This window comes from Scyliorhinus canicula, chromosome 1 (genome assembly GCF_902713615.1).
Source record: "Scyliorhinus canicula chromosome 1, sScyCan1.1, whole genome shotgun sequence".
NCBI classification, from domain to species: domain Eukaryota; kingdom Metazoa; phylum Chordata; class Chondrichthyes; order Carcharhiniformes; family Scyliorhinidae; genus Scyliorhinus; species Scyliorhinus canicula.
Genome location: NC_052146.1, coordinates 229,638,351 through 229,652,808, shown reverse-complemented (window position 1 = coordinate 229,652,808; position 14,458 = coordinate 229,638,351). Strand labels below are relative to the sequence as shown.

The following is a 14,458-nucleotide window of genomic DNA, read 5'->3' as shown; positions in this document are numbered from 1 at the left end:
CTTGCAGAAAGACTCCTCCATCCTCACCCATTCTGTGGTGCGTTCACGCATCCATCCCCTCACTCTCTCTGTCATTGTTGCCCAGTGGTAGTATTGTAAATTCGGTAGTGTCAGGCTGCCCATGATTTTTCTCCTCTGCGGTGTTGATGTGGGGATTCTTGCCACACGCACGCACACGCACACACGCCACCACACACATGCCACCACACACGCACAAGCGCCACCGCGCACGCGCCACCACGCACGCGCCACCACGCACGCGCCACCACGCCACCCCGCACCCGCGCGCCCACACGCCACCGCGCGCGCACACGCCACCGCGCGCACACACGCCACCACGCACGCACGCCACCACGCACGCACACACGCACGCACGATCATATTGTTTATGTTGTGAAAGAAGGCTTTGAAGGTGAAGATCGGCATAGATCTGAACAGGAAGTGGAACCTTGGCAGCATGTTCATTTTGATCGCCTGCACCCTCCCTACCAGGGAAAGCAGGAGCATGTCCCATCTCTAAGTCTTTTTTGACTTCCTCCGTCAGGCTGGTCACATTCCACTTACGGATCTGTGTCCAGTCCTGGACTATTTGCATCCCCAGGTAGCGGAATTTGTTTTGGACTAGTTTGAATGGGAGTCCTTCCAGCTCTGTTCCTCCCCTGTTTAGGTTCACCAGGCATGCCTCACTCTTACCAGGTTAAGTTTATAGTCCCATGAGGTTCCAAACTAGTTCAGAAGCTGCATGATTGCTCTCCAGCCTTCCTGCGGTTCCGAGATGTAGACGAGCGTTTCACAGAGTGAGACTCTGTGCTCTCTACCTCCCCTTTGGATGTCCTTCCAGCTTTTCGAGTCTCGCAGAGCAATCGCCAGGGGTTCAATTGCTAGGGCAAACAGGAGTGGGGACAGTGGGCATCCCTGCCGAGTGCCTCTGTGCAGCTGAAAGTATTCAAAGCTGGTGGTGTTGAATCAAATGCTCTCTTTGGGGGCATTGTACAGGATTTTCATCCAGGAGGTGAACCCGACCAGTACCTCAAGGAGGTACTTCCATTTGATTCTATCGAAGGCCTTTTCTGCACTCAAACATTTTGAACGGCTCGGACAGAGATGATGTCCTTGATAAAGGAGTGGATGGGTGAGACCCTTGCTGCGATAAGAGAGGAGTTGGTGAAGACTTTGACGGCGGTGCGGGAGCAAGGGGGTGGAGGAAGCATTGTCGTGGCACAGTGACCGGTTCACATCGATGGGTGAGGAATTGCAGAACGGATGGTGGGGTGATGGTGACTAGGGTCAGGGTTGAGTCTCTAGGTGGGGCCTGGGTGGGTAGGAAAGGTGGGAGGTGGGTGGGGTGGGATGGTGAGGGGCCTCTGGTCAGAGTGGTGACGTGGAACATGCAGAGACTTGGGGGACACTTGAAGGGCCTGAAAGCAGACATGGTGCTGTTACAGTAGACCCATCTAAGGGTAAAGGACCAGATGAGGCTGAGGAATGGCTGGATGAACCAGGTGTTTAATTTGGGCTTCCACAGCAGGGCCCGGGATTGGGGGGGGGGGGGGGGGGGGAAATACTGCTGGGTAAATGGGTGCGATAGCAGATGAAGAAGGTGGTGGCGAACCAGGGGGCGCAGATATGTGATGGTGACTGGTATGTTGTTGGAAGGGAGGCTGGTGGTGCTGGTTAGCGTGTAAGCCCCAAACTGGGACAGGGCTGAGTTTGTGAGAAAAGTGTTAGCAGCCATAACGGATTTGGCTACTCCCCAGTTGATACTGCAGGGGGACTGGAATATGTGGACAGGTCCCAGCCACGCTCGCTGGCCGCTTGCGGGGGGGGGGGGGGAGGGGTGAAGAAGAATCAGACTGGGTTCGTCAAGGGAGGGGGGGGGGTGAAGTAGGATCAGACTGGGTTCGTCAAGGGCAGGCAGCTGATGAATGTGCGGCAGCTGCTGAATGTGGTGCTTCCTCCGGTAGAAGGAAGGGAGCTGGAGGTGGTGGTGGCATTAGATGTGAAGGAGGCGTTTGACAGAGTAGAGGTGTTTGTTTGGGATTGGGCCGAAGTTTGTGGCATTGTTGAAATTGCAAAGATCCAACAGCATGAATTCGAGGTATTTTCCACTATTTGGAGGAACGAGGAAGGGATTCCCCATGCCCCCCCCCCCCCCCCCCCCCCCCCCCCTATTCGCGGTGGCAGTTGAGCACTTGGCCATTGTGCTGAGGGGTTCAAACTAATGGAAGGGGATTTGGTGGGAGGTGAGGAGCTGGAGCATAGCATGTCTCAGTACGTGGATGATCTGCGACTGTACATCTCTGACTCAAGTTTGTTGGTGAAGGATATGCTGGGGTTGCTAACGAAATTTGGGGTGTTTTCGGGCTATAAGTTAAGTTTAGCGAAAAGTTATTTTGTGGTGTCTTCTCCAGGGGCAAATTGGGAGGGTTGGCACTCTGGGTAGCGGCTTCTCATTTTAGGTATTTGGGGGTGAAGGTGACACAGGACTTGGTGCAACTTCGTAAACATAATTTCATTGAGCCTAGTTGGGAGGGTAAAGGTGGATGTGGTGTGTTGCGATAGTCTCTCGTTGTCGCTGGCAGGCCGGGTGCTGGCAGTGAAGATGAACATTCTACCACAGTTCCTGTTTCTGTTCCTGCGTCTTCCGGTCTTTTTGCCAAAGTCATTCTTTAGGGGGGTGGGTAGACAGTCTAGTCTTGTCATTATTGTGGGCAGGAAACCATGACCAGGATAAGGAAAGCTGTGCTCCAAAGTGGGCAGCAGTCGGGAGAGGTTCGCCCTTCCGAATTTGTTATCCTATCACTGGGCGGCGAATGCGGAAAAGGTGCAGGGCAGGATTAGAGAGACTTTGTGGGTGCGGATGGAGGCAGATTCTTGGAAAGGTTCAGGGTTGCGGGTGCTGGCAACGGCGCCGCTCTCATTTGCTCCAGGGAGATACTCGTGTAGTCCTGTGGTGGTAACCACATTTAAGGTTTGGAGGCAATTCCAACAGCACTTTAAGTTGGGGGCAGATCGCTATCGAGCCAGGGAGGATGGATGGGAGGTTCCGGGGATGGGAGGAGAGAGTGGTGAAAGAGATGAAGGATCTGCTTTTGCAGGGGCAGTTCACAAGCTTGGAGGAGTTGGGGATGACGTTTGGGTTCCAACGTGAGGAGAGTTTTGGGTAAATGCACGTGTGAACTTCACAAGAAAGGTCGTCCCAAATGTTCCGGTGGTCGCATCCTGCTCTCTGCCGGAGGAGGTACTGTTGGTGGGGGGGCTGGAGGGCGGGGTTGTTTTGGCGATTTATGGTAGGTTCAGGGAGGAAGATGACGTGTCCATGGAACGGACGAAGATCACGTAGGAGAAAGAGTTGGAGATGGTTTGGAGGAGGGAATATGGTGCGAAGTGCTGCGAATGGGTCAATGCCTCACCCTCGTGTTGCTTCAAGTGGTGTACAGGGTGTACCTAACAAAGGCGAGGGTGAGTCAGTTCGAGGGACTGGAGGATAGCTGCGAGCAGTATTGAGGGGTGGCCCAACCAATCATGCCCATATGTTCTGGCCCTGCCCGAAGTTTGAGAAATTTTGGGGGTTGTTTTTCAGCACCATTTCTACAAGTGGAATTGGAGTTGGATCCCCTGGAGGCCATATTCGTGGTGTCAGACCTGCCGGAGTTGCAGACTGGTGCAGGGGCAGATGCCTTGACCTTCACCTCGTTAATCGCGTGCAGCCGGGTCCTATTGGGGTGGAGGTCAGCTTCTCACCCTGTGCCTCGATGTGGCTGAGGGAATCTAATGACGTTCCTGCATTTGCATAAAGTGAAATTTGCACTGAGACAGATGAAAGGGTTTCACAAGGGATGGGTTTTGTTTATCTTACAGTTTGGGGATCTGGTTGTGTCAAGGGGTGGATGGGAGGGCGTGGGGGGGGGGGGGGGGGGGGGTAGTTCAAAAGCGGGTTTATTTGTTGTAAAAAATGTTTGCAATGTTGACTTCCAGTGGTGACCAATGGAATGAGTGGTCGCACATTTGGTGCTCAAGGTAGATTTCTTTTGGTCTTTCCCCGCCGGAAGGGTATAGTATTTGAATGCAAAAGGTGCAGGAGTGCCCAGGGAAGGTAATACTCCTCTGATGCAGTGTTAATGTAAGCCTGCTTGTGACAATAATAAAGATTATAATGTGTGGTGTGGGCTGGCGCATGGATCAGGAGACGAGGAGCGCCACGAGAAAGAAGGAGCTGTTGGGGCAGGAGAATTTTTGTGGTGCGTCACAGGCAAGGAAGGCCGAGGGCAAGGGGGGCATGTGCTGCCTGCTCAGAGTTCGACGGAGCAGCTGGTGGAGTTCTTGAACAACAAGTTCCATCAGTAGAGGAAAAAGGCCCTGGAAGACCTGGCCAAGGTAGTGGAGCTGCTGAGACCTGGAATTGAGCGACTCGATCAGTGGCTGGAATCCCAGGGCCGGGCGGTTCAGGTGGAAAAGGCAGGTTCAGATGGCCTCGTTGGCGGCGGAGTTGCAGGTGATGTGGAAAAGCCAGAAGAGACCGAAGGAGAAGTTGGAGGACCTGGAGAACCGTCCACGAGGCAAAATGTGAGGATTGTTGGGATGCCTGAAGGCATTGAAGGTGCTGAAGTCACTGTGCATGTGGTGAGAAGTTGATGGGTAGAGGGCCTTTGATAAGCCTCTTGAGGTCAGCCGAGCACACAGGGTGCTGAGGAGGCGGCTGCAGGTGGTTGAGCACCAAGGGCGATGGAGGTGCAGCTGTTTGGATAAGGAAAAGATCTTATAATGGGTGAGGCAGACCAAAAGGTGTACCTGGGAAGGAAGTGAGGTATGGGTCTATCAAGTCCTGGGTGGCGAGTTGGCAAAGTTGGGGGGGTAGAGGATTGTATACAGGTGGGGTTGATGTGGTGCAGGTGGGTGGGCAGCACGATAACATGGTGGTTAGCATAAATGCTTCACAGCTCCAGGGTCCCAGGTTCGGTTCCCGGCTGGGTCACTGTCTGTGCGGAGTCTGCACGTCCTCCCCGTGTGTGCGTGGGTTTCCTCCGGGTGCTCCGGTTTCCTCCCACAGTCCAAAGATGTGCGGGTTAGGTGGATTGGCCATGCTAAATTGCCCGTAGTGTCCTAAAAAGTAAGGTTAAGAGGGGGGGGGGTTGTTGGGTTACGGGTATAGGGTGGATACGTGGTTTTGAGTAGGATGATCATTGCTCGGTACAACATCGAGGGCCGAAGGGCCTGTTCTGTGCTGTACTGTTCTATGTTCTATGTTCTAGGTGTTCCATTCGGGGAAAGATATGAAGACTAGGGGGGTGACGGTGTTCGTCAATAAGAGGGTCGCGTTTGAGGTGGGGAGCATTGTGGCCGATCCAGGGGGGAGTATGTGATGGTTAATGGAAGTTGGCAGGGGGGGTTGTTGTAATACGGTCATAGATCCGAGCCTGGACCGGTCCAGCCTTAAGCTGTCGAGGGTGTCAGCACTGATGAGCGAGCTAAGGGGTCCATGGACCGCATATGGGGTCCATGGACCGCATATGGGGTGGACCCGTGGAAAGGGTTACATGGAGGTCAATGACAGGGGGGAGGTCACAGCCACCACATGTGGGAGGCACTCAAGGCTGTAGTCGGGGCAGTTTATATTGATTCGGGCTCACAGAGAGAAGGCAGAGCGGGAGGAGGGGGCAAGGGTGGTCGATGCAATTTTGAGGGTGGCTAGTAGATATTCGGAGGCGGGGTTTGTTTCATTAGAGGCAGAGGCTCCAGATTGAGTTTGGGCTAATTTTTCCGGTGGGACAGTTGCGGAGGATCAGAAGGCCTGTGTATGAGGAAGGGGGAAAGGCTAATAGGACGTTGGCCTATCAGTTGAGGAAGCAGGAGGTGGAGAGGGTGATTGGTAGAGGTGGAGAGGGTGATTGGTAGAGTTAGGCATGATAAGGGTAGAGGTGGAGAGGGTGATTGGTAGAGTTAGGCATGATAAGGGTAGAGTTAGAGATGAGAAGGGTACGGTGATGTTGGACCCGGAGGGGGTGAGTGGATGTACTTCTGAGGCTGTATAGGGCTCTGGTCAGACCCCATTTGGAGTATCGTGAGCAGTTTTGGGCCCCGTATCTAAGGAAGGATGTGCTGGCCTCGGAAAGGTTCCAGAAGAGGTTCACAAGAATGATCCCTGGAATGAAGAACTTGTCGTATGAGGAACGGTTGAGTACTCTGGGTCTGTAGTTTTTGGAGTTTAGAAGGATGAGGTTGGGGGGTGTCTTATTGAAACTTACAGGATACTGCGAGGCCTGGATAGAGTGGATGTGGAGAGGATGTTTCCACTTGTAGGAAAATCTAGAAGCAGAGGACACCATCTCCGACTAAAGGGACAGAGATGAGGAATTTCTTCAGCCAGAGGGTGGTGAATCAGTGGAACTCTTTGCCGCAGAAGGCTGTGGAGGCCAAATCACTGAGCGTCTTTAAGACAGAGATAGATAGGTTCTTGATTAATAAGGGGATCGGGGGTTATGGGGAGAAGGCAGGAGAATGGGGATGAGAAAAATATCAGCCATGATTGAATGGCGGAGCAGACTCGACAGGCCAAGTGGCCTAATTCTGCTCCTATGTCTTATGGAGTGGGGAGTTTTGAGGCCTTTTATAGGAAGTTCTACGACAGTGTTCTTCAAACTTTTTTTTTCCGGGGACCCATTTTTACCAACCTGCCGACCTTCGCGACCCACGCCGGCCGACCTGCACGACCCACCATTTTCTCTGACCTTGTTTGCTGACAAAAATGGAGGAAATGGGTTTGGGTCCCTTTGGCCCTCGTACACTCTCCTCCAATGGAACCTGTTGGATGAAGGTGAAGCCTTCCGGTGTCGGAAAGTAGGGAGTCTCCATCTGTCCAAAGTTCTGAATTTTTTTCCTGTAAAGTTTTATCAAATAAACCCTCCCCGCTGAACTTGTAAAAATAAATTTAAAATAAAATGAGTAAATTAAATGAAAAAAATTAATAAAACCCCACTGAACTTGTTAAAAAAAATAAAATGAATAAAATAAATGAAAAAATAAAAATTAAATGAATAAAAACTACTGCAAAACTTGTAAAACAAAAAGCTGCAACTGTTTTTTAAAAAAAAAAATAGCGGTTGCACTGAGCATGCTTGCCTGATTTGCGCATCCGCACCGATCATCATATGCGCAATGCTGCCGAATTTTTGTTTTACATGTTCCCGGCCGCTTGCAGCCGGCGTTATGAAAAGCCGGCTGCTGCACGGGGATTTGCGCGATCGGGAGCGCCGCGGACAACGGCTCTGTGATCCTCCCGACACCCGCCCACGACCCACCTGCGGGTCGCGCCCCCGACTTTGAAGAACGTTGCTCTACAAGTCGGAGAGCCCTCGACCGGGCAGGAGGTGGCGTGGCAGTTACTGGATGGGTTGGAGTTTCCCAAAGTGAAGATGGAGTTGGTTCAGATTCTGGGGGCCCAATTGGGCTGATGGAGGTGATGGATGGTATGGGGGTGATGCAAGCAGGTAAGGCCCGGGGCTGGACGGGTTTCCAGTTGGGTTTTATAAGAAGTTTGGACCTGGGCCACTGCTGGTGAGGGTGAATAATGAGGTGAGGGAGAGGGGGAAATTCCCCTCATCATTGTCGCAGGCTTCCATCTCCCTGATTTTAAAGAAGGATAAGGATCGGAGCAGTGGATTGTACCGCCTGATATTATTATTGAATGTCAGTGCCAAGTTACCCTGCATAGAGAAGAGAAGATTAAGATGGGATTTGAAAGAGGTGTTCAAAATCATGAAGAGCGTGGACATAATATGTAGGGAGAAACTGTTCCCATCAACAGAAGGGTTGAGAAACAGCGAACACCAACTTTAGGTATTGGCAAACAAAGCAATGGTCACATGAGTAAAAATGTTTTTACATGGAAAATGGTTAGTATTTGGAATACACTACCAGAGAGTCTAATGGAGGGAGCTTCAATTGAGGCTTTCAAAAAAACTTATTAGGCAATTATCTGAGAAAAAAAAGTTGCTGGGCCATTGGAAAAGTACGGGAGAGTGGGATGAGGTGAGTTACCCTTGCAGAGGGCACAGTGACGGCAGCTCCTGTGCTATAACCATTCTATGATTCTATTCTAGCTACCTTGGAAGATTGTGAATAATATTCATTTATTCGTCCCGTTCTGACACAATGCATAGAGGTACAGAGAACTTGACTGTACCTCTGACTTTGTGTTACTTGACCTGAGAGTACTTGATGCTTATGTTGATGACTCAATGCAAAAATATAACATTTTCCAGCACTCCCCTCTGCATCTGCACAAAAAGCTCAAAATTGTATTATTTAAAGATTATAATGAGAATTCAAGAGAAACTAATACTTTTTTTATTTGCATATTTGTTGAATGCTATTTTACAATCTTTTGTGAAACAGTAAAATATTTTGCAAGAAGATTGAGAGGCTGTTTGATCCAGAGTACAAGGACCCAGACTCCCCAGCAAGTGCTGATACATTGTACAGGTATTCCATAAATTTTAAAAATTGATTTTAAAAAAAAATTATCTATTAATCTTGTCTCCTGAGAACTTCATACTGTATTTCATACTTTATTTCAGATGTAGCCTATGTAAGAAACTTCTTACCAAAGAAACTGAGAAAATGCTTCCTTGTACTCCTCTGAAGATAAATATCGATCTTCGAGGAAATATAATATACTTGCACATTAGGTATATTTTTAATTACTTTACAAATTGTGGAACCAGAATATTAACAATTGCAATGCAGCACAGATGTAGAATTAAATGTCGAGTCTTCTGGTTGTTTCATGAATCTCTAGTGTAAGGAATTGTACGATGTTAGGATTGATCAGGCTAAGTGAGAACACAAAATATATATTTACAGTGCATAAATGCAAAAAGTATGATAAATAATGTTGTAGAGCTTGCAGGTGCATATAGCCACAAAGGAATATAAAACCACAATAACAAAGCCCTGGCTTCGAGAAAGGACACCATTAGGTACTGGATATTCCTGGTTACAAAGTGCCCAGGAAGGGTCGGGAAGAAAATATAGGAGGGAAGAATGTGCAACACTAAGGAAAATATTTTGGTCCTGGTGTGTCAAAGAAAGAGTTTATTCAGTTAGTAGTAACAAACCATTGAGATGTCATTACACTACTTGGCTATATTATGCAGACTGCGAACTGGTGGGAAGACTTTTGCATGCAAGAACTATAGAATAGTGATAATGGGGGACTTGCTCCTAATATGAACTGGTATAAGAATAGTCTAAATTGTAGAGAGGGGGAAGAATTTCTGAAGTTCAGGAGAACTTTATCTCGGTGTATTTCCAGCCCAACCAGGAAGGAGGCTTTGGATCTGATTCTGCACAATAAGGTAGATCAATTCAAGCAGGTGTCAGTCAAGAAACATAAAGGGAATAGTGATTACACTATCATGAACTTCAAATTATGACAAAAAGGACAAGGAGTAATCTGGAGTAAAAATTACTTAATTGGAGGGGTGGTGGGTGCAGTTGCAGTGGTTTGGGAACGTGTCTGGCCCTGGTAAATTATGAAAGATTGGCAGCCAATAATGTATTTGAACAATAGGCAACCTTTAAAGAGGAGATGATTTGGGTACTATCTCGGTATATTCGCTCGAGAGGGAAAGGTAGGGCAACCAAAGTTAGGGCTGCCTTAATGACAAAAGAAATAAGAAAATATGAGGCAAAAAACGAAGGGCATGTAAAATGTCAGGTTAATGTCAGGCTGAAGAGAAGCAAATTCATGGAGAAAATTAAAACTGGAAATAAGAGGTTTAAAGGGAGAATGAGAATAGACTAGCAGCTAATGTTAAAGGAATCCAAAGTCTTGATTAGGTATATAAATGGTTGACATCAGCAAGAGGAGGGTGTCGCCAATTAGGGACCAAAAAGACCTAAGGGGGCCGAGAGCATCTTTCTTCTTTACCAAGGAAGAAGAAAATTGCCATAGTCATAGAAGGAGAAGGTAGTTAAGATACTGGATGAGCTGAAAGTTGATAAAGAGATGCTGGAAAGACTGGCTATACTTAAAGTTGGTAAGTCACCAGGTCTAGATAGGGTGCATTCTAGGTTGCTGAAGGAAGTGGAAAGTGCAGAGGCACTGACCATAAATTCCTATCCTCTTTAGATTTGGGAGTGGTGCCAAAGGTCTGGCAAATTGACATGTTACATCCTTGTTCAAAAGAGTGTTAGGAACTACAGGCCAGTTAGTTTAACCTCAGTGGTGGGGAAGCTTTTGGAAATGATAATCCGGGACAAAGTTAACAGTTGCTTGGACACGTGTGAATTAATTAAGGAAAGTCAGCATGGATTTGTTAAAAGCAAATCTTGTTCAACTAACTTGATTGAGTTTTGGGCGGCACAGTGGTGCCATGGTTAGCACGGCGCCAAGGTCCCAAGTTCGATCCCAGTCCTGGGTTGCTGTCCATGTGGAGTTTGCACATTCTCCCCGTGTCTGCGTGGGTCTCACCCCCACAACCCAAAGATGTGCATGGTAGGTGGATTGGCCACGCTAAATTGCCCCTTAATTGGGAAAAAAAATTGGATACTCTAAATTTATTTTAAGAAACTTGATTGAGCGCAATATGGTTGATGTGGTGTATATGGACTTCAGAAAGGCATTTGATAAAGTGCCACATTAATAGGCTTGTTAGTAAAGTTGAAGTTTGAGTAAAAGGGGCTGTGGCAGCATTGATCAAAAATTGGCTGAAGGACAGGAAACCAAGTCAAGTGGTGAATTATTGTTTTATCGACTGGAGGAAGGTACGCAGAGGGGTCCTTCAGGGGTCAGTAGTCAGACCATGTTTTTTCTTGATGTATATTAATGACTTGAACTTGGGTACACAGGGCACGCACACTTCCTAAATTTTCACTGACACAAACTTGGCAGTATACTGAACAGTGATGAGTATGTTCAAGGACTTAGACAGCATAGACAGGTTGATGGAAAGGGTGGATACATAACAGATGAAATTCAACACCGAGAAGTGTGAAGTCATGCGTTTTAGTAGGAAAAAGAATGAGGCAATACACAATCAAGGGTACAATTCAAGGGAGCTTCCGGTGTGGACCATGGAATAAGTGGTCACACGCAAGGCAGCTCCTGCCCAAGGATACAGAAAAGAGTTCTTTTTTTAATTAATACGGGGTGGAATTTTGATGAAAAGATGTAGGTGAATGTTGGAGGAGTACTTTCCCCCAGGAATGGTATGTTTCTTGGTTTCCAGACCCAGCAGAAACAGTGAACGATTTGGCTGAAGCTGCAGCAAAGAGAAAAGCCTCTTCCAGCATGCAGGCGGGGGAAGGGTGAGCCTAAAGGCCTCAAGCTGACTTGAGGGCCATTATTAAAGCTGAATTCTAGCAGCAGAGGGAACAACTGTGAAAAGATCTCACCAAGGCCATTGAAGAAGTGGTGACAGCTGACTTCCGGTGACGGCGGGCGGGAGGCAGCCGCGCGTTGGAGGGCTCCTGTTCGGGAACGGCATTGTCGGGGATTGACGCCCGGTCCTAGGAGCAGTGAAGACCAGGAGAAAGCACAGGGAAGGGATATGTCGAGGTCCAGAAGAAAACGGCTGTGAAAACAGCTGAAAGTTCGTCGGGGAGTAGAAAGGTCACCGTGGGATCACCAAGGAAAATGGAAAATGGAGGCTGGAGCACCAGGGGAGGCCGCATTGCTTACGGCTGAAGCAATAACTAAGGTGATGGCTGTGGAATTCAAAAGGCAGTTTACAAAATACATGGAGACAATGAGGAAGGAGATGAGGGAGGTTTTGAGTGTGCTGGTGGAGGAAGTGATTTCCCCGGTGACGACGGCGGTGGCGAGCGCAGTGGCGGAGGTGCGGGAGCAAGGGGAGGCGCTGAAGGAAGTGGAGGAGACATTATTGCAGCATGGTGATCAACTTGCGTCGATGGGGAAGGAGATGCGGATGGTGATGGAGATTAACAAGGATCTGCGAGGAAAAATGGAAGACCTGGAAAGCCGATCCAGGTGACAGAATGTGAGGATTGTGGGGCGGCCCGAAGGAGTTGAAGGGCCGAGGCAGACTGAGTATTTTGCTGCAATGCTGGCAAAACTATATTGGGGGAGGGGGAGGATCCCTCCCGATATGAACTGGATCAGGCTCATCGGTCGTGGAGGCCTGTACCAAAGGCGAGTGAGCCGCCAAGGGTAGTGACTCTGTGCTTCCATAGGTACAGTGTGAAGGAGAAGGTCCTGTGCTGGGCCAAGCAGAAGCGGGTGGTGCAGTGGGCTGGAGCTGGTATACGTGTATACCAGGACTTTACGGTGGAGCTGCCGAGGAGGCGGGCTGCTTTCAACCGGGTGAAGAGGGCACTGTACATTAACAAGGTGCAGTGCGGCATTGTATATCCAGCGAAGCTGAGGGTGACTTTCAAGCTCAAGGACTTTTATTTTGGAACGGCGGAGGCAGCGGAGGGGTTTGCGAAGGTAGAAGGACTGTGGCAGAACTGAGAAATGGCCATGTGCCGATGTAACCTCATGACTGTATTTTCTTTTTTTTTTTGTTTGTTTGTTTCACTGCATGCGTTTGTTTCACTGCATGCGGGTGTATGGGCTAAAGGAGCCGTGTTGTATATATTTGGACAAGCGAAGTGATGGGACTTTCACTCGAAGTGAGGGCTCTTTGCGGTGAAGGTGGATATGCGGGTGGATATGCGGGGTTTTGTGTGCTAAAATGGGACTTTTGGGCTTTTCTAGGGTCGGGCAAGGTGGAAAGGAACCCGGGCGGGGGCCTCCATGCTGGCCGGTCTAAGCCGGCCAGTGAATGGGAGTGAGGTGGGGGGAGGGGCTGCGGCCATCGGAGCCTGGCAGAACAGGGTCTGAGTGGTCTAGCCGGGGTGGAAAGTTGGGGGGAAGGACCGAGGTTGGGGGAAGGAGTTTTACAAGAGGCAGTGGACGGGAGGAGTTGGGGGGGGGGGGGGGGCGTTTACAACTCTTGGGTATCATGTATGGCACTCTTTCAGAGGTTGGACGGCGCTGAGTGTGTGTGTGTGTGTGTGTGTGTGTGTGTGTGTGTGTGTGTGTGTGTGGGGGGGGGGGGGATGATGGACTCTAAGGTGACCGTGGGTGGTCCCAGACTCCTTTTTTCTTTTTCTCCTTTGTTTTTTGTTTCCACCATGGGAGGGTTTGTTTTATTGGATGCATATATTGACAGGTGGGCCGTTGTTTGGGGTGGTGGGAGGATGGGATCATTGTTATTGTTAAGGGGATTGATTTTGCATTTGTTACCGTTTACTGTCTGTGGGTGGGGTGTAAATTTTGAAGGAAAATGGAGAATAAAAACATTTATTTAAAAAAAAAAAGGGTACAATTCAAAACAAAACCGACATCTGGAGGTTTAGGTGCTTAAATGTTTGCAAGTGGCAGGGCAGGTTCAGAAAGAAGTTTAAAAAGGAGAGCAAAAGCAAATCATGTGCATTATAAATAGAGGCATAGAGTACAAAAGGAAGGAAGTTATGGTGAGTATTTTATAAAACACAGGTTTGACCTCAACTGGAGTATTGTGTCAAGTTCTGGGAGCACACTTTAGGAAGAATGTGAAGGCTTTAGAGCAATTGTATAATAGATTTATTAGAATTGTTCCAGGGATGAGAAACTTCAATTACATGGATAGATTAGAGAAGCTGGGTTGCTTTTTTTTTAAAGAAAGAGGGAATTTGGTTAAGGTGTTCAAAACCATTAGAGGTTTAAACATATTCGATAGAGATGCGTTTTCATTGGTAGAAGGGCCTCAAAATCAGAAGTCAAAAGATTTGAGGTATTGCCAAAAGAACAAAAAGTGACTTGAGGGAAACATTTTTTTATGCACTGGGTTGTTATGATGATAAATGGCAATGTCTGAATTGGTGGTGGAGGCAGATTCAATCATGGTCTTCAAAGGAGAATTACATACATACTTGAAAGGAAAAACATTGCAGGGGAATTGGCAGGGTAGTGGGGTTGGCTGAATTGCTCTTGCAGGGTGCCATTGGCTTCCTTCTGTTCCATAACCATTCTCTGATTCGGTGATTCTATTCATTGGTCATTGATATTTATGTTGCTTCCACACTCCACTCATTATTTATGTCCATATTAGTAATTTGCACTAATTAAAAGTGGAATTTAAACAAACATACATTTGTCACAGATATCAGTTTTACAATTTAGAGCAGGATGCAACATTCATTCCCATGGATCTGTAACACTTTTGTAAAATCTGCAAGAGGCATGAAGCCCTAAACTGGCACCCAACTATCTCCCTGTTCTTAACTCCTAATTTCTCCTTCGGTAATTATTCTTCAAGCTGAATTTATCTATGGTGAGGATAAAGGACTTGCAGCACTTTTCCAATTTCCCTTGACCTTGCTGATAGATGTGAAAGAGACTGGAAAAAGTTTGAGGTCAGCAAAATAGGGTCCAACTGAATACCCACTTTTGTACTTCAAACATTCTAAC

At 48.2% G+C, this 14,458-nt stretch overlaps 1 protein-coding gene across 8 annotated transcripts in view; it reads left to right on the top strand.

Annotated features, from left to right (window-relative positions):
• Positions 1–14,458, top strand: part of kiaa1841 (KIAA1841 ortholog) — a 224,543-nt gene that overhangs the window by 51,725 nt on the left and 158,360 nt on the right. For all 8 annotated transcript variants that reach the window (XM_038808965.1, XM_038808982.1, XM_038808974.1 and 5 more), the window contains 2 exons: positions 8,395–8,481; positions 8,577–8,687. In XM_038808965.1, coding sequence (XP_038664893.1) covers positions 8,395–8,481; positions 8,577–8,687 — 198 coding nt within the window. The remainder of the gene's footprint in view (positions 1–8,394; positions 8,482–8,576; positions 8,688–14,458) is intronic.